Genomic DNA, 23,195 nt, shown 5'->3' on the forward strand with positions numbered 1-23,195 from the left:
TGTTTATTCGCTTCAATTCTCTCCCTTCTCCCCAGTACTTATCTTTCTTTTCTCAATTCATATGAACAAACAAGTAGCCTTCTTTAAATTAATGTTTTTATTGATAAGATCATAGAGGAACATTAGCGTAAGTAGATATCCCATGGTATAGGGCGTTTATGTCGCAACTTTTACTGTTATCTCAAGCCGATAGTTCACGTAGCTCTTTCCCGTGAGGCTGTGTAACGCTCGTAGTCTCTCATACTGTGCCGTTCATACACTCTCATCCCAACAAAACAGAAAAAATCGACAATAATCGACAGTAATCGGCTTGAGATAACAGTAAAAGTTGCAACATAAACGCCCTATACCATGGGATATCTACCTACGCTATTGTTACTCTATGATAAGATCCTCGGGGCTTCATTGTACTGTAATCAGATTGGTATTTTCTCAATATATAACTAGCCTATATATGTTTGTTTCGTCAAGGAAATACATTTTTCAAAAATTGAACAAGAAATTTTTCAAATTGAGTTCAAAGATTTTATTACTAAATTATATTTCTACATGTTAAAAACTGTCCGGCAACTTTGCAGAGCTACAAAAGTATAGCAATATCTGCTTTGTCGAATGATAGACAAGGATAGCAACACCAATGTTGATCAATTACTGCCATTATAACGTGGACCTCACTATAATATAGTGATCATATTCATCCATTTATTGTATAAAACACTATAATCATGATACAATTATGCCATTGGAGGAAAGACTAGGCTGAGCCTGTATTATTTCTCTCCATAAATTTTGATAGAATGTTAATGTTGTCCAAAAGTTAAGGTTATGTAATCACACACTGCTTCGTCACTTGATTTTCGGTACAGGAGTGATGATTTGATATTAATATTTGATTTGATATTATTATGCATCTTTTTGGAAATTTCACTATTTCTAAAAATTGAGAGTAGAGCAGATTTAGGCTGTTGCTCTCGCCCAGACATTTCTATAGAATTTGGAATAAAAAATAAACATAATACCCTTTTTTAAATTTTTTTACGACATGTTTCGGCCATGATGCCATTATTAATTACTATAGAATATGATTTGTGTATCTATTGATGAATGAATGAAAATATATATAGATATAAGCAACATAGATACTTTGTCGTCTGAGTTGACAGACTTGATGATATATATAGGACATCTTATTATTGATATATAGCTGGCCGAGACATTCTATTAAAAATGTAAGCCTCTAGACGTCTGCTTTTCATGAATACAAAACCAGTCTATCAATGGGAAAGCACCCAATGATTGATTTTGTCAATCATTCGCTCACAAGTCTTCGAACTGTGACGTCACAATGCAATAGTAGGATACGACTTCACGGTCAATGTTAAATTGGAGGTCAATTCCTTCTTTCTGCTTGAAAAGCTCTGATTCCGTTGTCGAATTCCACTTTATAAACAAACGATGGAATTGATCCAACAAAATTAAGAATAATTTCAAGAAAATCATAAGTTTAAAAGAAAAAATATTTTGAAGTAAATCTAAGTTTAATCAAACTATTCAGTTCAATTACTGAATTTTACCCTATTTCGAAATTTTAAAATGTTATCTAAGTTTGTGAGAGAAATAGTACAAGGAGTACCCTTAGTTTTTCTCTCCCGGTCACTTATCTCTTGTGGAAATAATAAATAAATAAAATTATGAAAGTTCAAGGTCGAGGAGAATGTCGAGTTTCTGCATTTCAACAACAAAGGTAAACTTCTGATTATTCTGAAGGCTTTAGAAATAACAGAAGTAACAGAAGATAATCGACAGTCAAATTTAAACGATTAGATTAGATTCAACTAATAGAATACCACCAATCTTGATTTATCATGAATTTGTTACTGACATAGTCATCTCTTGACTGACATAGTCATTTCGTGAAATTAATAAAATCAATATAAAAACCTTTTATTACCATTTATTGACCGAGCGAAGTGAGGTCTAAGATTCAAGTCGACGGTTTAGCATTTCTCTTAATGTTTAAATGTTTGAATGTTTATATGTTGCGCATTTACGGCGAAACGCGGTAATAGATTTTCATGAAATTTGACAGGTATGTTCCTTTTTTAATTGCGCGTCGACGTATATATATATATATATAAGGTTTTTGGAATTTTGCATTTCAAGGAAAATATAAAAGGAAAAAGGAGCCTCCTTCATACATCAATATTGGAGTAAAAATCGGACTATAGAATTATTCATCATAAATCAGCTGACAAGTGATTACACAGATGTGTGGAGAAGCCAGTCTATTGCTGTATTTCCATAAGGTCTATAGTTTCAATCAGGTACTTGTGGATGAGAATACTGCGTGAGGTCTACTGTTCACAGAACTACTAGTTATTCAAAACTTTAAAATATTTCAAAGACTAGTTTCGACCCTAACTTAGGTCATTTTCGAGTTGAAAATCTTTTTTCCATTTTGTGAAGTATAATATTATGGTTCAATACACTGTACTAATTATAAAAGTCAAAGTTGAATTTTAATTGTGATTAATTCCACGAGAACCAATCAGAGAAGCCGTCTTATGAAAGAGGCCTTCTCAGATTGGTTCTCATGAAATTAAAATTAAAATTTAACCGGTTTTTGTGCAACCGGGCCAAAGACTATGATATAATTCGAATGTGAAATCATTGCAAGGGAATACAAAGCATTAATATCACCATTTTCGAATTTCCTACCAAATTAAACTGAGAGCATGATTTCATAGTCTAAAGTGAGGTCTACGTAATAATGACAGTATTGGTGTTGTTATCCTTGTCTATCATTCGACAAAGCAGATAGCGCTATCCTTTTCTACCTCTGCAACGTTGCCTGATCGTTTTTAACAATGTAGGAATATGACAAAATAACAAAATAGTCAATATAAATTACCAAAATATATTATTTAATCATTGAGAATCATTTTTCTTGAGGGATAAAATATAATTGATTATTTGAAACAAGAATGAACAGTTGATATTACATCAGATATACCGGTATCAGCTATCCTCTATAGAAGGCAGTGGCAAGGCAGAGAATTGACAACGCTGTTTTCCTATCTTTCCCCATTGCCATTACAGTAATCTTAGGAAGTTTAGTATCGTATAGGCCTAATATAGTTATAATGTTTATATATTGAAATTTTATCGGTAAAATTTCCAAAATACTATTTAATTTCTAATCCTAATACATCAAGCGAGCAATTCCTGCATTTTTGTATATTTATATCTGGTTATTTATGTTCAACGGATCTCGAAAACGGCTTTAACGATTTTCACGAAATTTGGAACATAGTAGGTTTATGATATAAAAATTCGATTGCACTAGGTCTCATCCTTGGGAAAACTCGCTGAACGACATTAAAAGGATAACTCATCTTTGGCTGAAACAGCTGTGAATAGTAAAAAAGTGAGCGAGCCAATGAGCATGTGAGAAATCAAAATATCGCATCCCCGAAATTCATAAGATGACATATAGTCAGCTGTGAAATATAAACACGATCATTTTAGAGAATTATTGTGTTCTGTTTATCAATAAATAAAAATAACGAGCGAAGTTCGGTGCCCCGATATTTATAATATATTACGTAATTTGAGGAGGGAATGAATTCATTTATTCATTATTAATCATTGCAAGCGAATCGAATAAACGAATTGAATATGAAATGAATAATGAAATTCGCTTTTCCGAATTTCCTACTTATTTGAACAGTGAGCATGATTTGATTAGTCTAGGTGCCGGTTGCACAGATTTTAACCGTGATTAATTTCACGAGAACCAATCAGAGAAGGAGGCTTTTTTGAGAAGACGGCTTCTCTGATTGGTTCTAGTGAATTATTAATCACGGTTAAATATTTACCGGCTTTTGTGCAACCGGCACTAGCTCCGTTTTGACGATGATTTATATCACAGATTATCACATTGAACACCATAACACCACTTCTTGGCTGAAATTGAACATTATATCACACCAGCGTGCCACGTAATATCTTATACTATTATTTTCTGCAACGCTTTTGATGCCTTGGATAGTTATGTTCCAGAAACCACGAGGCTACATGAGTTAGACAATATTACTCTTCATTAACTCACTTATATTGCATTTCACCGTTTCCTTCATGAATCACTTCTTCTTCTTCTTCTTCTTCTTCTTCTTCTTCTTCATCTTCTTCTTCATCTTCTTCTTCTCCAGTCTCTTCCTTCATCTTTCTATCCCCACTCTCCTTCATTTACACGTTCTCTCCTCCTTTTCTTCCTTGTCTTCTCTTTCTTCTCCACTTTTCAACTCTCCTTCTACTTTTTACTATATCTTTCTTCTTTCCTCTCTTCTTACATTCCTCTGATTCTTATCCTCTATAACAATCTAGTGATACTTTATTATAATTTATTTTCCCATTCTACTTACACTACAATCCTTTATGTTCATTCTCCACTACTTATTCTTGCAATCTCTTTTCTCCCCTAATACTCTTCTCTCACTCTCCTTAATCATCTTCTATCCTACTCCAATATTTCAACTCATTCCCCATCTTTTTCTACCTCGTCTTTTTGTGCCTTTTCAGGCTTTATATAGGCTTATCTATCTCCAGCATCAAATTCTCTCCATTCACCTCCTACATTAACTTCTCCTTCTTCTTATCCTCCTTCTTTCTCTTCTTCTATTTCTTCTTCTCTTACTTCATCATCAAAATCTCTTGTTTTGTGATAATCGTCATTGTCAGTGCTGTCACCTACTGACTATTGTGTCAAACAGCTTTGCTTCTCCCGTTACCAACCTTTCTTTTCCTTCATCATCATCTTCTTCTTCTTCTTCTTCTTCTTCTTCTTCTTCTTCTTCTTCTTCTTCTTCTTCTTCTTCTTCTTCTTCTCCTTCTTCTTCTCTTCTTCTTCTTCTTCTTCTTCTTCTCTTCTTCTTCTTCTTCTTCATTTTCTCTTCCTTATTCTTCTCCTGTTTTTCTTCTCCTGTCTCTTTCCTCTTCTTCTTCTCCTTTCTTCTCTTGTCTTCATCTCCTTCTCCTGTCTCTTTCCTCTTCTTCTCTTGTCTTCTTCTTCTTCGTCTCCTCCTCCTCTTTCTTCTTCACCACCTACTCCTCCTCCTTCTTAATCTTCACCTCTTTTCCTCCTCTTTCTTCTTCGTCTCCTCCTCCATCTCATCCTTATTCTTATTCCTCTACATTTTCTTCTTCTTCTACATTTTTTTCTTCTTTTTCTACTACATTTTCTTCTTCTACTTCTTCTTTTCTTCTTCTTCTTCGTCTACATTTTCTTCTTCTTCTTCTTCTTCTTCTTCTACTACATTTTCTTCTTCTACTTCTTCTTTTTTTTCTTCTTCTACATTTTCTTCTTCTTCGCCTCCTTCTCCTCCTCTTTCTTCTTCGTCACCTCCTTCATCTCATACTTATTCTTATTCCTCTACATTTTCTTCTTCTACATTTTTTTCTTCTTCTTTTTCTTCTTCTTCTATATTTCCTTCTTCTTCAACATTTTCTTCTTCTTATCCTCGCCAATTCCCCATACCCGTTCGCCATTCCTCCAAACCTAGAATAGCTGCTACCAATGTTTAGTCATAGCAAGAGCCCAGTCCATGAACAATGGCATACCGTATTTACCACCCCATACATCCATTGTTCTATGAACTCGCCATTGTTTCGTAAGCTGTAGCCTATATATATTATACTAGATGTCCCACATCACATCTACCACTGTAAACAGCTATAGTCAACCCCAGACAAAAGATTTCATTGCAACTATAACTTGATAATATAATACAGTATAATAGCAGATATCAGTACAGTATAACCTGGATCGCTAAAAATTTATGAGTTCAGTATTACAGTATAACCTAAATCACTAAAAATATATGAGTTCAGTATTACAAAATCGCTAAAAATTTATGAGTTCAGTTTTACAGTAGAACCTAAATCGCTAAAAATTTATGAGTTCAGTATTACAGTATAACCTAAATCGCTAAAAATTCATAAGTTCAGTATTACAGTATGATCTAAATCGCTAAAAATTTATGAGTTCAGTTTTACAGTAGAACCTAAATCGCTAAAAATTTATGAGTTCAGTATTACAGTATAACCTAAATCGCTAAAAATTCATAAGTTCAGTATTAAAGTATGATCTAAATCGCTAAAAATTTATGAGTTCAGTTTTACAGTAGAACCTAAATCGCTAAAAATTTATGAGTTCAGTATTACAGTAGAACCTGAATCGCTAAAAATTTATGAGTTCAGTTTTACAGTAGAACCTAAATCGCTAGAAATTTATGAGTTCAGTATTACAGTAGAACCTGAATCGCTAGAAATTTATGAGTTCAGTATTACAGTAGAACCTAATTCGCTAGAAATTTATGAGTTCAGTATTACAGTAGAACCTAAATCGCTAGAAATTTATGAGTTCAGTATTACAGTAGAACCTGAATCGCTAGAAATTTATGAGTTCAGTATTACAGTAGAACCTAAATCGCTAGAAATTTATGAGTTCAGTATTACAGTAGAACCTAAATCGCTAGAAATTTATGAGTTCAGTATTACAGTAGAACCTAAATCGCTATAAATTTATGAGTTCAGTATTACAGTAGAACCTAAATCGCTAAAAATTTATGAGTTCAGTATTACAGTATGATCTAAATCGCTAAAAATTTATGAGTTCAGTATTATATACCTTCCTATAGAGAGGTCCATTTTTTAATGGCAATAGAGAAAGATAGAAGAACAACGTCGCTGATCCTCTGCCGTGTCAATGCCTTCTAGAGACGGTAGCTGACGGTAGTGTTAACTGTTCATTCTCGTTCGAAATAATCAATTATATATTATTACTAGCCGTCAGGCTCGCTTCGCTCGCCTGCATTTTTCATTTGAGCATTTTTATCATACGTTAGGACGATCCAGTCGGGGGTCCAGACTAAACGGATATGGCGAGCGAAGCGAGCCTGACGGCTAGTAATTTCCAGGAGTAGCTCTGATTGAAGTAGCAGTGCCCAATCAATTTTTCCGCGATAAATGCATTTCAATCTTCAACTTGGTGCCAACCTAACAAAGTCAACCTGACAAAATTTTTTATTTAGTTACCAGTTAACAACGGTTTCGAAGAGGTACTCTCTCTAGTTTATAGTTCTATATTAACATATGGTATGCACATTTTCAAATATAACTAAGAGAATAAGAAGAATATACATGCTAAAAGACGAACTTTAAACCCTTAAAAACCACCCTTAGAGTTAAAATATTGCCAAAAGATTTCTTAGTGCGCCTCTAAAGGGCCAACTGAACATACCTACCAAATTTGAACGTTCTTGGTCTGGTAGATTTTTAGTTCTGCGAGTGAGTGAGTGAGTGAGTGACTCAGTCAGTGAGTGAGTGCCATTTCGCTTTTATATAAATATAGAAGCAAGAAATTAAATTTTTCAATTATTTCATAATGAATTTACATAATTAAGTTGTAATATTTCGTTAATAAATTATTAATTCTTCATTGTTAAAAGACCATCTGGCAACAGAGCAAACCGATAAAAGATAGCACTATCCGCTTTGTAGAATGATAGACAAGGATAGCAATGCCATTGCTAATCAAACACTGCCATTATAACGTGGACCTCACTATATCCTTGCTACATCCTACCCACGTTTTCAGTTCCTATGCTGCATAAACACATAAGTAATGTATATTAAATACATAACTACTGTTAATAAATACTGGACAGTGCATGAAACGACTGCAAAGACGGAAATTAAGTTTCGGTAATTAACAGATTACCCCTCTAACCCCTCCTCCGAACCCTCTTCCCACACTTATAGCGTACAAGGAAAAGAGGAGACTGATCAAAATTTGCATTTAATATCTGGGAAGTCTCCAGACATCAGTCTTCAAAAAAAAGAGTCTTTCCTGGGATTTGATGTGTCGTCTTGACTGAGTTCATTCAGATAAGTGGTCGTAGGACAATAACCTTTTCAAATATGGGTAACAGTTCATTAATTAATTACATTGATAAATTCATCAATTAATAAATTAATTGGGATTTTCGTCTAACAATTAATTAATGAACAATTTATTAATTATTAATCAACAATAACAATAATTGAATGAAAAAGACTAAGAAATTGTCAAAAAACCACTGACCAATAGCAGTACTCGCCTAATAGTATAAATTCTAATAATATTACCTATAGTATTATTACCTATATAATAATATTACATAATTTTGATAATTATGTTAATAAAACTACTGGTTCTCTCCATGTGCATAGTTTTATATTTTGACTTTTTTAATTTAATGACAATCAATTATTATAATTGAGCGCATAATTCATATTTGAGAGGTAAATGTGTCAAAATGCCATACGCTATATATAGTATAAATTCTGCTGCTCTTGTATTTAGTTTTAGTTTATCAGAGATTGACAATGGTGTAATAACCGAAACCGGTCAAAATCAGTGGTTTTTTGACAATTTCTTAGTCTTTCTCATTCAATATGAATAATTACCACAATATCAACTTCTCAACTACACAAAAAGTGAATAACAATAATTAATAATTCTTTATTCATTTATTGGATGAGGTGAACAAAAAATCTGTTCATTCATTATTGCTTCTTCCAAATAAAATAGAATCAATGTCTTTAAGTGGTCTCTATACATTACCATGAATGAATTCATGGAATTCACTAGTAAACAAATCAACTTATCAATAAAATCTTCAGTCTCCAACTTGAAATTGGCTAAACCCAGGGGTTTCTGAACAAAGGAAATTGAACAAACCCCCCCCCCTTGTAACAAGGAGAGATGTTGAACACTTCCAACTTTTTTCGAGTCCCCATTTATTGGTATTGGTGCCCCGATTTATTGGTTTTAGAGCCCCAGAATATTGGTTTTCGGACCCCTTATCCATTATTGGTTTTAAAGCCCGCTGAATATTAAATTTGGGCCCCCACAAAATAAAAAATTGATAATAAGCTAGCCAAAATATCCGTTCTTAGACCCCCCTTCCAACTTTTTTCAAGTCCCCATTTATTTGTATTGGTGCCCCGATTTATTGGATTTGGAGCCCCAGAATATTGGTTTTTGGACCCCTTATCCATTATTGGTTTTAAAGCCCGCTGAATATTAAATTTGGGCCCCCACAAAATAAAAAATTGATAATAAGCTAGCCAAAATATCCGTTCTTAGACCTCCCATACATTATTGGTTTTGAAGCCCGCTGAATATTGGTTTTTGGCCCTCCACAAAAAAAAATCTGGCTGTCTCAGGTCTGGTGTCAGAGCTTTCAGGTCGCACCTGATCTATTCCAGGGCCTCTGACATGACAAGACTGTTTCTAGGCTGCCGGGAGCGCCAGTTTAACGTGTCCATCCGAGACACGGATGTCCCCCCCATTATTTATTTATTTATTTACAATGCAAATGACACTAATGAAATAACATTGGAAGATAAAATAATAAGGTAGTACTTGTGCTATTTTTCTTCCAAATTTATAGGTGAAAAAGTCCAAGATAAGGTTAGAATTTCACTTGTACAATTTTTATAAAATTTTAGTCCAAAATAAACATTAAAACTATTAATTTTGAATTTAGATGGCTCAAATTAATAAATTAATTCAAAATATTCCACTCATTATTGGTTTTGAAGCCCCTGATTATTGGTTTTGGAGTCACCAAAATATCCTTTTTGGAGTCCCCCTCCTCTATTGGTTTTGGAATCTCCAAAATATCTTTTGCCCCTTCAAATTTTTCAAGACTTAAATTATTGTAATTAGCATAAATTACGTAGGACAAACAGGCTGGCACAAAGAACTAGTAAATATTATACACTATGTACCTGATAAAATCATCTGTTGCAGTTCTAGGTGTAGGAACGAACAAAGTCATGACCCCTCAACACAACACCTGCCTGAAAAACACCTGCTAAAAGTCTGGTGACCTATTGTTATGCAACTCACAAAACCTTCACAAGTGGAAAACTGTGTATCATGAAAACTGTATCAATCACGTACTGAACGAGATAACTGTCTACAACCGTAGCCTAGTCTTTCCACGACTACTGCCGATGTTCTCATCGAAAATCAAGTATCAAAGTCCCGAAATGAAGTCCCGAAGTCCTAACTGAGGACTGATCTATCCAGGTTTCACGTTCAGGATATCCTAACCTGAATGAACCTCCTGCAATCAGCTGACACGGAAACGAACTGGCTGGGCTGTGTGAAGAGTGCAGCTTTCCAATGTTTTGTTTTGATTTGCACGTTGCTTACAGAGAGGAAGCAGGATACAGGTCAAGTGATTCCGTTGCAAGTGGAAGATACGCAAGATTTGCCACGTGTTTTCATGACAAAGACCTCTAGAACAAAACAAGGGCAGTAAAAACCCGTGATAAGAAGTGAAGTAGTTGTAAATGAGAGAGAGAGAGTGAGTAGATGAGAATATGGGTTATATTGACTTGAAAAGTCATTGTCTTATAAGAAGATAGAAGACTGGAGTGGAGTAGTTATAAATGAGAGAGAGAGTGTGATTCAGATTCAGATTCCTTCATTCGTGTGTTTAACAATACAAAATTCAAATTACTTTGTAGAGTAAAAAATGAATACCAGTATCAGTAAAATAACATGGTGAATCATATTAAACCTAAGAGTTCTACAACTAGTAGTTCTGTGAACAGTAGACCTCACGCAGTATTCTCATCCACAAGTACCTGATTGAAACTATAGACCTTATGGAAATACAGCAATAGACTGGCTTCTCCACACATCTGTGTAATCACTTGTCAGCTGATTTATGATGAATAATTCTATAGTCTGATTTTTACTCTAATATTGGCGTATGAAGGAGGCTCCTTTTTCCTTTTATATTATCCTTGAAATGCAAAATTTCCAAAACCTTGTATATACGTCGACGCGCATTTAAAAAAGGAACATACCTTTCAAATTTAATGAAAATCTATTACCGCGTTTCGCCGTAAATGTGCAACATAAAAACATAGAAACATATAAACACTTAAACATTCAAACATTTAAATATTAAGAGAAATGCCAAACCGTCGACTTGAATCTTAGACCTCACTTCGCTCGGTCGATAATATTGAGCAAGAAAAATTATGAAATATGCTAAAGTTAAGGTACTACTGTAATGTTTTCACATGAAACGGTGAAGTTTGGACCTTGAGAAGTTCATTCTCAGAGAGGATAATATCAAGGATACCCTCCCCTTCAGCACTCAGCCGTAAATGACAGTAGAGTAGAGAGAGAGAAAGAGTAAGTAGATGAGAATATGTGTACAATAAAGTCAATTGACTAAATAAAGTCATTGTCATATAAAAAGGCAATCACTTGACACTCTATTACTGTCATTAAACTCCAACCTTTGTTTGTTCCCCTCTGATAATTATCAAACCTATATTGTGAGTAGTATCGTATTGAACTGCTCATCAAAATTATTGTTTCAATAAATAATTGGAGGTGAATTATCTCCACCTGGTTGAGACAAACAAAGGCAGGAAATACGGAAAATGCAGGTTGAACAATGAAAACTTGATAGCTAATCTGGCAAGTAATTTTCCAAGTATGTTAGGAAATGTAGGTGATTTGAAATATAGATTGGAATTCAAGATAATGATAATTATTGAGGAAAAAGCAATGTTCCAGTTTATTGATTGTCACTTACTGTGGAAAGTCCCAAGAAAAATAACTGTTACTGTAATAAATTCTTGTCTTGAGGAAACCTGATTTTCCTATACTATTAAATTTTCCTCTGAATCATCTAGGTGCTAAAGAGATGATGATGATGATATTTAATATTCTTTTATTTGTAAAAATTTGGGAGAAGACAGTTTTGGGCTATGCCTGTTGTCTTCTCCCATTCATATTATATTTTTTATAAATATGATTTGTAATTGTCAATGAAATGAATAAATAAATAAATATTTTAGTACTTTTTGTTTTTAAAACCAGGTCACCCTCACAATTAAAATGAGTGTCTGGGACTGTTCATTTGGATTACAATATATTTGAATGGAATAATTTGTGAAACCATTCTGCAGGTAGCTGGTGGAGAGACAAATTTTCTTTTGATATCATGTATAACAGAAATGATGAATTCGATCAAACATGGAATAGAAGGCCTAATACATTGTTTAAAATCATAATTATCACTTAATGACTTATGGCACTCTTCTTTCATTAAACTTGTAATGAAAACTTGGTGTTATGGATGTATAAATTCTTCTTCTTCGTCTTTTTCTTCCTCGTCTTCTTCTTCTCCTTCTTATCCTTCATCCTCTTCTTCTTCTTCTTCTTCTTCTTCTTCTTCTTCTTCTTCTTCTTCTTCTTTTTCTTCTTTTTCTTCTCCTTCTTCTTCTTCACAAGAATGCTTCATGATACTCTTCAGTTTATGCTACTTGATAAGCATTTTATTGTGAAATAGATTTTTTATAATTTATCCTGGGCTTCCACTCTCCAATCACTTCAAAATTCAACAATTTTCAAACATATTTCTAAATGTGATCTTCTCAGGCCCATTTGCACCAACTCAGTTTAAACCGAGAAGATTCAGTTGATCGTTTAAAACCTGATTTTAACACATTATAGTGAGGTTCACATTATAATGTGCAGTGAAGAAAGATAGGAGATCAACGTTGCCGATTCTCTGTCTTGTCAATGCGTTCTATAGACGGTAGCTGTTACAGGTTATTTTAAATGAGAATGGACAGTATTAACTGTCCATTCTCATTTAAAATAATCAATTATATTTTATTTCGCAAGAAATTAAATTTTTCAATAATTTCATAATTAAGATGAAAATATTTTGTTAATCAATTATCAATTCTACATCGTTGAAAGACTATGTGGCAACAGGGCAAAGCGTGAAAGAGATACCGCTATCCGCTTTATTGAATGATAGACAATGATAGCAATACCATTACCAATCAAACACTGCCATTATAATGTGAGCCTCACTATAGAATATTGTTTTCATTTATATTTTGTTTGGCAACAGAGCAAAGCGAGAAAGAGATAGCGCTATGCGCTTTGTTGAGTGATAAACAATTTCTTAGTCTTTTTCATTTAAAAGGTATGTATTTGATATAAAGGTACCTCCTTGATAAGTCCGGTGTCCCTGGAGACAGTGTCTCTAGCACTTTCAATGGAGAAAATAATAGATGACAATCATGACTAAATCTTCACAATATACTGTACTTACTGTACTGGCCCTTCTCATTAGATTGAAAGTTGTATTCATGAGCGATGTCTACTGTTCGCAGAACTACTAGTTATTAACAATTAATCGTGGTTTATCGTTTAACGTAGTGTGATGAATTTTTCAAATAGATCTCATGAAAAGAGAGAAAAATTGTGATTACCTTTTGAAATGAAGGAATTTGTTAAAGGAATAGTTAGCGACCGAGCGATAAAGCTTACTTATCAATAACTGTATATTTGATAAGAGTACCGTTCTGTACTGAATATTTTTCTAGGAAAATTATTCAATAAAATTATAATTATTTTGCAAATAAAGCACAAATTATTTATGAATCGCTCACTGATTTTGAGGTTACACTTTGTTTACATTCGATCAGATGTTTTTAAAAACAGTTCGAACGCAGCTGACTGATTCAAAGTATCGTCAAATGTCACGCTGGCTTCACGTAAGATATAATACCATCTCTAAAAATCAAAACTATCCATAAAAGGATCAAGAATTTCAAATAAAAAAAAATAAAATGTATGTGTTATCGTTGAAATTATTTATTATTTAAGAAATTATATTATATGTCAGGTCTTATTGTAACTAAATAGGTCATAGCATGAAATTATATTATTGATAAAATGGCAGAAATTATTATAACAATCTCAAACCTAATAAAAATTGTACAAGAGTATTAATTCATTAACGACTTAATTCAACTGAACCACATGGTAATTAAATCTCTATGGCAGGTCTAAGCCAATCACAGTGCATAGAAATAGCACCAAGACGGTGATCGTTTGAAAGCAACACATGTTAATCTATTATCAGACACCAACCCTGCCTTATCAGTTACACTAGCACGTGTACATTGTATGAGAGGAACTATGTCTAGAAGATTAAGCAGTTTTAAGAATTACATAAGTTAAATTATTATTGTAATTAAAGGAATTGTATTCTACTACTTGCCACTGACGTCATGTTTACGTCACAAGCGTTCTACCAATGGCAAATTTTTATGCAAATTATTACATTGAGATTCTGAGAAGCAAGGTCTAGCCTAAAAGCTTAGAGAAACGAGCAGCACTTCCCTTTTGAAATCCTTACCGTGTAGATCTCTTTTTATAGTTACCAAAGACCTATTTGTAAAATTTCTTGTTCGATTTTAAATGTTCTATTGTGAGCCGATATTTTAGGCCAATTTATTTGTTATTCGTAAATTTCTGTTTCATCAATCGGTAAATTTAAAAACTTAAAGTAATTATCCCTTAATTAATTCGGTGAAGGAGATATTTAAATTAAAATTCCCCACGTGCTGAAACCAAAGCCTGGATTGCCGCCGATCAAACGATTTTTGATCTAAAGAAGAAAACCACGACCGCCAAGGAATTTCACGTGAGTTATAAGTCATAAGGGGCCCCAATCTACGCTTCGAAAATATTTCAGTGCAGAAAAAACATAAATTTTTCTTCGTTAAATTATTGGCCACGCCGACAAGCGCTTTTAGTTATTAAGAGCCTAAAATTTATTCATATTAATTTCTAAGAATTGTAGTTGATTAACTATCCTCCGCTGCCTGAACCACGACCCCGAACATTTTAAAAAAATATTTTCTATAATTCATTTTTCACTATTTTTCAAACTGTTAAATTTTATCAATTGTAAAACTCTGTTGAATCACGCATGGTATCATGCAAGCACAAGAAATTTTTTAACTATTCTGTTAATGCTAAATTATTATCAACCTGTAAATCAAATTCTGAACCTGCACTGTATGATTACATATTTTATTATAATATATTTCAGTTTTGTTAATTCGCTTTCTGAGTTCGATTATTTCTTAAGCCTGTCAATTATTGTGTCTGATACGTTCTATCATCATCAAGAACCGATCGAATACGATCATTGGAATAATTGAATTAAGCTGGATACTGGAACAGGTCTAAGTGGATGTAGCGAGTGGGGTCAGATCGAGATATTTATTCTTTGTCCTTACCTGCTCATATATCAGCTTTTATCTGTTACCTACCTCGACTTTGGAGCGAACACATCAATTGTACAGCAGATGCAGCCATAGATCATATAAATTCCTACAATAGAGCTTAAAACCCGACAAGACTCTGTTCTCGAAATATATTCTGAACGATATTTGGTCCAAATACCGTATTTTAATCCTTCAGAATTTATTAGAGACGCAGTCCGTAAATTATCTACATCGGGATTTTTGCTCGACCTGTATGATTTTGTATGCTCATTCTTCACAGGTAATAATTTTAAGGTATCCGTATTCAGTGTTTAGCGATCGCTACACTACTTATAAAAATTTCATCACAATACAACTTGTCATTAGAAGAATCAAGGGTGAGCGAGCGTTTAGGCCTCCCGCGATTCCGACAATTGTATTGAATCTTGTAGTGAATCAATCAGTCTGGTGTACACTCAGCGTCCACACACGCAATTACAAAATTTATAGCCGCTACACCATTGACTCAGTACAAGATTCACCCTACATGTGTGAAGCCTTCAAATAGAGCTCCACATGATTTTGGCGCCCAACAGTGATAGGCATTGAAGAGGTGGATAATCGACTACGAGGATTATTTAGTTGCTCAGTATACTATAGCGCTGACAACGGGAAAATTTGTGAAAAATTCATGGTTGTGAATTTCTTCATTTTAATATTAACTGTTCACTGTTATACAAAACAGCAAACGTACCATACCCATTTTTGAACGGAAAAGAAATTTATCGATTGATGAATTTTTAGAGAAAAAATCGAACTCAGAATTTTATTATCGTGTTATTCGAAAATTGGTCATACTATAAGTCATAGGTATAAGAGATATCATAAGAAAGGTCATATTATTTGAAGAATATTAGGTCTATATTGAAACAATTTATAAAAATTTACAGAAAAGAGGATTGAAGTTATTTACATTTTTAAAAATTTTTAAAACATAAAGAGGGAAGTAAAATTAAATCACGGATATATTGCGGAATAATTTAAGCAGAGTATCACTGCTTTTATATAAAATTTTGCGAAGAATACTAGCCCTATATATAATTGCGGCAAGAAATTATAAGAATAAAATATTTATAATAACAGTAATAATAAATTATAAGAGGCATACCTGTATTACTGCATAAGTGTTCACTGTGTATCCTGTATGTTCGTGTCATTTTTATGTTAACGATATTGCTAACTTGACTCATTTTATCACTGAACACATTGTTAAACCACCTTTTCTGTATTTCACTCACTACTGCGCTATAACAATTTCTATTGGATTCCTTACCAATTATTTTGTATATCACAACACTTTCACGTTTTTTATTCACTGCACACTTTCGTTGCGCTATTTTTCCGCAAACTATGGCAGGAAACGACCAGGTCAATCCAAGTCTGTCGGATACCGAGGACCTCTCACCCGATTGTTCGCCGCCATCCGCATCCGCCACCGCATCCGCCGATTTCCATCCCAATGTACTGGATGATTTATCTTCGACACAGGTGGAGGAGAGCTGCATCCTAGTGGAAGATCCGTCGGCAGCCCAAGAGCCGGAGGACGAAACATCGGGAGAGCATACGGACGACGACGCCCCAGAAACAGGAACCCCCATCTCTCGTACTGTCGCTCGGATAAAAAACCAGAAGATAACCGTTCGCCATACGCCCACTCCCGCACTGGATATGGACGCCCTCCTGAAAGCAATAGCCAAGATGAATGAACAAACAAAGGAAGAATTAAAAGAAGACAACAAACAAATAAAAGAAGCATCGAAGAAAACAAATGAAGCAATAAACAATCTAAATGAAAAAAGCGAACAAATAAAGGAAGACAACAAACAACGAAGGAAGCAATAAACAATCTAAATAAGGAAATCCAAGAAGTAAAGAAGGTAAATGAACAGGGTTTGGAGAAATTGAGTCAGCGGATGGATGGAGCATTCCGTGACACAGATAAAACCATCAAAAAATTAGCTGAGTGTCTAGATAAATCAATTTTAGAAACAAATAACCGATTGGATAGGATATCTGAAGATATGCATATGGGAAAAATCAGCGTCGAAGTCAGCATTAAGAAACATATACATGTGGAGAAGGATACAATAAAGGTGGTTAAAGTCAAACGAGCAAGCGAACATAACACATGTATGGAAAACCAACCCACCGAGAATGTCAAGACTGGAGTCGCGCCGCACCCCGCCGAACGCCGAGAGGAACCAGTCGACATCATCCGCCAGGCCGAGGACGACATCCATCAGGTAGAGGGACAGCCCGTACCACCGCGCGCCGGACACCAGGAATCCAAGGACATTGCCCACCAAGTTGAAGAGCAGCCCGGACCGCCGACCGCACATATCTCCCATCCACAGAGGACAGCACCTGCAACACATCAAATCAGTATCCATCAAAAACAATCAGAAAACAACATTAGAACAATTAAAATCCGCATGAAGTCAAGACTACACACAAGCAGAAAAACAATTCAAGAAAGAAGAAGAATATCTAGAAGAACCTACAACCACCGCCCTCATGTAAGACTAAAATTGGATATTAAATTTCTCCCCGCCATGCAAAAAGGAAAAATGGTCTCAAGAAGAATCTATCTACATCGCCGTCATATAAAGCTGAAATCCTACCTCAAATCTCACACCAAAATGCAAGGAAAAAGGAAGACAGTATTAAGAAGGACCTACAACCACCGCAGTCACGTCCGGTTAAAATCCAGTAGACTGTACACCGGCATGCAAAAAAGAAAAAGATTATTCGAAAAAACCTACAGACACCACCGGCATGTAAGGTTTAAAAAGATTAAACTGCATGTTACCGGCCGACAAAGAGGAAACACGTATGTAAGAAGTGATTTACACCGCCGGCACATTCGTTTTAAGCCAAATTTAATAAAATGGATAGTTGCAAATTGGAATGGAAACTTGGAACAAATCAGAAATCAAATTTAGATGGGGGCTTGAGGAAATAATAATCTTTTAATCAACTGGAAGCTACGTTGTGAATTACATCAACCATCAAACACTTCATAGTCACAGCCTACCCATCAAATCATATCTTTGCATACTAGCATCTTTCTACTACAGCCTAATCAACATAGCCTAAACTTCGCCGCATCTCAGCCAATAAGGAAATATTATTAATTCACTTCAAATGAAGAAACCGAAATCAACTTTAATAACAGAAGAAAATAAAACTACAAAACAACTCTAAAAATTTACCAACCTGATCAAGCCATCAGTCTCGTGCTACAGTCATCACCGAAACAATCGTCTAATATCATCTGCACAACTGAAAAATAGAAACAAGAATTATATTATCCACGAAAATAATTATAAATTAGAAATAACATGAAATTAGTAGCGAATAGGAGGAAAGAAAATAAACAAAGTTTATTTGAAAAAATGTGTAAATCTAACCTCGAGATATAGAATCAATAGAAAAATCTATTCAGAACCAAAGCCTGTTCGATAATTTTCTTCGTCCCACCAACCAATGTGTGCGAAATCCTAGAGTCAATGTATAGAATCAAAGCAATATCGTTAGTTAATTATTGTAACCTATTATTAATGTGGAATTATAAGTAAAAAACGCAACCAAAAATATATATTTATGTTAATTTGCACGAAACGCGCATGTTCTATGTCATATAAATGTATTGCTAAAAAAGCTAAAAAGAAAATGAAATTCTTACCTTTAAATGTGGAATTTATTACTGTTGCATCAAAAGATCATGAATTGTAACTCAAATTGATAAATATAATCTTAAGGACTTATATTTGTAACCAACATTGATAAAAAAATCAAGAAAGCCATTTCAAGTGTAACCCTGTTTGTACGCAACGTACTAAGCGCAAATAAGAAATTGCTCGAGTCAAACGGTGGACGATTGTCAAGTCACCGAAGTAAAATCACACTCTCACCCAATTTATGTAAAAGCCAGAATAAAGAGTCGAAACCTGTAACAACTATGAAAAAATAATGAAAGTCTATATTTGTTGCAAATACTGTTCAAATCTTAAGAAGTAATATGTGAAATTTTGTATATTTGTTATAGTTATGGGTCTGCTCATAAGCCACCCGTGAATGGAAGTTGTGGAGTTGTTTTAATGAAGGATCCAAAGAGACCTCATTAATTATTGTATTTCGATTGTATCCAATGAAAGGAACAATCAATTATTTATTTTCTCGTAGCCAAAAGTGCACGATATATTGTTTTTAGTGTTAAGTGTTGAGTTTTCGTAGAAGTAAGGAGATGAAATAGTGTATTCATCACAATATCGGATTTTTCAAATAGTCATTGTTTCGACTCGTCTCCCAATTACCTATTTAAAATATCCTGGGGGCTTTTGTGTGATGAATTTTTCAAATAGATCTCATGAAAAGAGAGAAAAATTGTGATTACCTTTTGAAATGAAGGAATTTGTTAAAGGAATAGTTAGCGACCGAGCGATAAAGCTTACTTATCAATAACTGTATATTTGATAAGAGTACCGTTCTGTACTGAATATTTTTCTAGGAAAATTATTCAATAAAATTATAATTATTTTGCAAATAAAGCACAAATTATTTATGAATCGCTCACTGATTTTGAGGTTACACTTTGTTTACATCGATCAGATGTTTTTAAAAACAGTTCGAACGCAGCTGACTGATTCAAAGTATCGTCAAATGTCACGCTGGCTTCACGTAAGATATAATACCATCTCTAAAAATCAAAACTATCCATAAAGGATCAAGAATTTCAAATAAAAAAAAATAAAATGTATGTGTTATCGTTGAAATTATTTATTATTTAAGAAATTATATTATATGTCAGGTCTTATTGTAACTAAATAGGTCATAGCATGAAATTATATTATTGATAAAATGGCAGAAATTATTTATAACAATCTCAAACCTAATAAAAATTGTACAAGAGTATTAATTCATTAACGACTTAATTCAACTGAACCACATGGTAATTAAATCTCTATGGCAGGTCTAAGCCAATCACAGTGCATAGAATAGCACCAAGACGGTGATCGTTTGAAAGCAACACATGTTAATCTATTATCAGACACCAACCCTGCCTTATCAGTTACACTAGCACGTGTACATTGTATGAGAGGAACTATGTCTAGAAGATTAAGCAGTTTTAAGAATTACATAAGTTAAATTATTATTGTAATTAAAGGAATTGTATTCTACTACTTGCCACTGACGTCATGTTTACGTCACAAGCGTTCTACCAATGGCAAATTTTTATGCAAATTATTACATTGAGATTATGAGAAGCAAGGTCTAGCCTAAAAGCTTAGAGAAACGAGCAGCACTTCCCTTTTGAAATCCTTACCGTGTAGATCTCTTTTTATAGTTACCAAAGACCTATTTGTAAAATTTCTTGTTCGATTTTAAATGTTCTATTTGTGAGCCGATATTTTAGGCCAATTTATTTGTTATTCGTAAATTTCTGTTCTCATCAATCGGTAAATTTAAAAACTTAAAGTAATTATCCCTTAATTAATTCGGTGAAGGAGATATTTAAATTAAAATTCCCCACGTGCTGAAACCAAAGCCTGGATTGCCGCCGATCAAACGATTTTTGATCTAAAGAAGAAAACCACGACCGCCAAGGAATTTCACGTGAGTTATAAGTCATAAGGGGCCCCAATCTACGCTTCGAAAATATTTCAGTGCAGAAAAAACATAAATTTTTCTTCGTTAAATTATTGGCCACGCCGACAAGCGCTTTTTAGTTATTAAGAGCCTAAAATTTATTCATATTTAATTTCTAAGAATTTGTAGTTGATTAACTATCCTCCGCTGCCTGAACCACGACCCCGAACATTTTAAAAAAAATATTTTCTATAATTCATTTTTCACTATTTTTCAAACTGTTAAATTTTATCAATTGTAAAACTCTGTTGAATCACGCATGGTATCATGCAAGCACAAGAAATTTTTTTAACTATTCTGTTAATGCTAAATTATTATCAACCTGTAAATCAAATTCTGAACCTGCACTGTATGATTACATATTTTATTATAATATATTTCAGTTTTGTTAATTCGCTTTCTGAGTTCGATTATTTCTTAAGCCTGTCAATTATTGTGTCTGATACGTTCTATCATCATCAAGAACCGATCGAATACGATCATTGGAATAATTGAATTAAGCTGGATACTGGAACAGGTCTAAGTGGATGTAGCGAGTGGGGTCAGATCGAGATATTTATTCTTTGTCCTTACCTGCTCATATATCAGCTTTTATCTGTTACCTACCTCGACTTTGGAGCGAACACATCAATTGTACAGCAGATGCAGCCATAGATCATATAAATTCCTACAATAGAGCTTAAAACCCGACAAGACTCTGTTCTCGAAATATATTCTGAACGATATTTGGTCCAAATACCATATTTTAATCCTTCGGAATTTATTAGAGACGCAGTCCCGTAAATTATCTACATCGGGATTTTTGCTCGACCTGTATGATTTTGTATGCTCATTCTTCACAGGTAATAATTTTAAGGTATCCGTATTCAGTGTTTAGCGATCGCTACACTACTTATAAAAATTTCATCACAATACAACTTGTCATTAGAAGAATCAAGGGTGAGCGAGCGTTTAGGCCTCCCGCGATTCCGACAATTGTATTGAATCTTGTAGTGAATCAATCAGTCTGGTGTACACTCAGCGTCCACACACGCAATTACAAAATTTATAGCCGCTACACCATTGACTCAGTACAAGATTCACCCTACATGTGTGAAGCCTTCAAATAGAGCTCCACAGTAGATACGTAGATGATGGTGCATATGGTCCTAAGTTCGCAAAACATAGTTCACGATCAATATTGTCAAGTACAGCTGTAAACATAATGCTTAGCTGTCTCCAATAATCAAACAAAGCACTGATAACGTGTTGCATAACACCCAGAGGACCTTGAACGGTTCGCCACATTTGATACACGTATCATGATGAGTTTGATACACGTATCATGGTGAGTTTCCTTTCTATAGAGCCAAAACGAGGTACACAAAGAACAGCTGTGCCCCCTGTTATAGATTGAAGGGGGGTGACTTGCCTGGCTCTTGACCTGTGACGCAGTTAGCAGTTGCACACAAACGCACTCGCCTACGCACATGCATGCACACACACAGGCACAGCTGAACTCAAATCTCTTATCATTGCATGTTTACTATTTTGATTCCTGCAAAACAGTTCTGCGTCGCAAACTGTTTAATTTGCAAGCAAACGACGCTAATTTTGAATGTATTATGACAGCCTGAGAGAAAAATACAATGAGATTACTGTACTGTGTGTAAGTATAGGCTTGTTTACAAGTACTTGCACGTGAAGAAGTAGGGTACAAGCCTACGGAATGAAAATTGAAAACATGAAAGAGATAAATAAGAAATGTTACTCATGAAAATTGAAAACATGAAAGAGATAAATAAGAAATGTTACTTATGGGGGGGGGGCTATGAGAAACTCCACGATAGTTGCAAAATAAAATAAAATTCTTGCTTGTTTTCCTAGCTTCCTGAAAAGTGTGTTTTCCTAGCTTCTGCCAAGATGAAAATTGAAAACATGAAAGAGATAAATAAGAAATTTACTCATGAGGCTATGAAATACTCCAGGACAGTTGCAAAAAAAAAATTAAATTCTTGCTTGTTTTCCTAGCTTCCTGAAAAGTGTGTTTTCCTAACTTCTGCCAAGAATCTATGAAGGAACGGATTAACTGAATAAGGAATTGAATCAAGGAATAAGGAAAAAACAATGATTCAAAATTCAAAATCATGGATTTCTGAAAATAGCTTTCTTGTAGCCTACCCACAGAACAAATAGCTTTTCCTACAGTTACGTTGAAAAGTGGCCATTGCTGCACTGATTACAGAACGCAAAGAATCACTTTTCCGCTCTAGTGCGGGAAAAATTTTTCTGCACTCCAGATTTGCAACATGGCAACGCAAAATACTTAGTAGGTTATATGGAGCAACAGT

At 34.2% G+C, this 23,195-nt stretch overlaps 2 protein-coding genes across 5 annotated transcripts in view; both read right to left on the reverse strand.

The window, feature by feature from the left end:
- LOC111057049 (protein yippee-like 1) overlaps positions 1-23,195 on the reverse strand; it is a 225,857-nt gene that overhangs the window by 82,582 nt on the left and 120,080 nt on the right. The window lies entirely within an intron of this gene.
- LOC120353380 overlaps positions 16,324-23,195 on the reverse strand; it is a 437,229-nt gene continuing 430,357 nt past the window's right edge. The window contains exons 1-3 of one of the 3 annotated variants that reach the window (XM_039436907.1): positions 18,433-18,529; positions 17,366-17,580; positions 16,324-16,896 (exon numbers count right to left, since the gene is read on the reverse strand). In XM_039436907.1, the coding sequence (XP_039292841.1) occupies positions 16,586-16,896; positions 17,366-17,564 (510 nt within the window). In that variant the 5' untranslated portion in view covers positions 17,565-17,580; positions 18,433-18,529 and the 3' untranslated portion in view covers positions 16,324-16,585. Of the gene's footprint in view, positions 16,897-17,365; positions 18,530-23,195 lie in introns of those variants that run through there. The other 2 variants (XM_039436906.1, XM_039436905.1) reach the window with 2 other exon arrangements.

The sequence above is a fragment of the Nilaparvata lugens genome, chromosome 10 (assembly GCF_014356525.2).
Source record: "Nilaparvata lugens isolate BPH chromosome 10, ASM1435652v1, whole genome shotgun sequence".
Taxonomy (NCBI): Eukaryota; Metazoa; Arthropoda; class Insecta; order Hemiptera; family Delphacidae; genus Nilaparvata; species Nilaparvata lugens.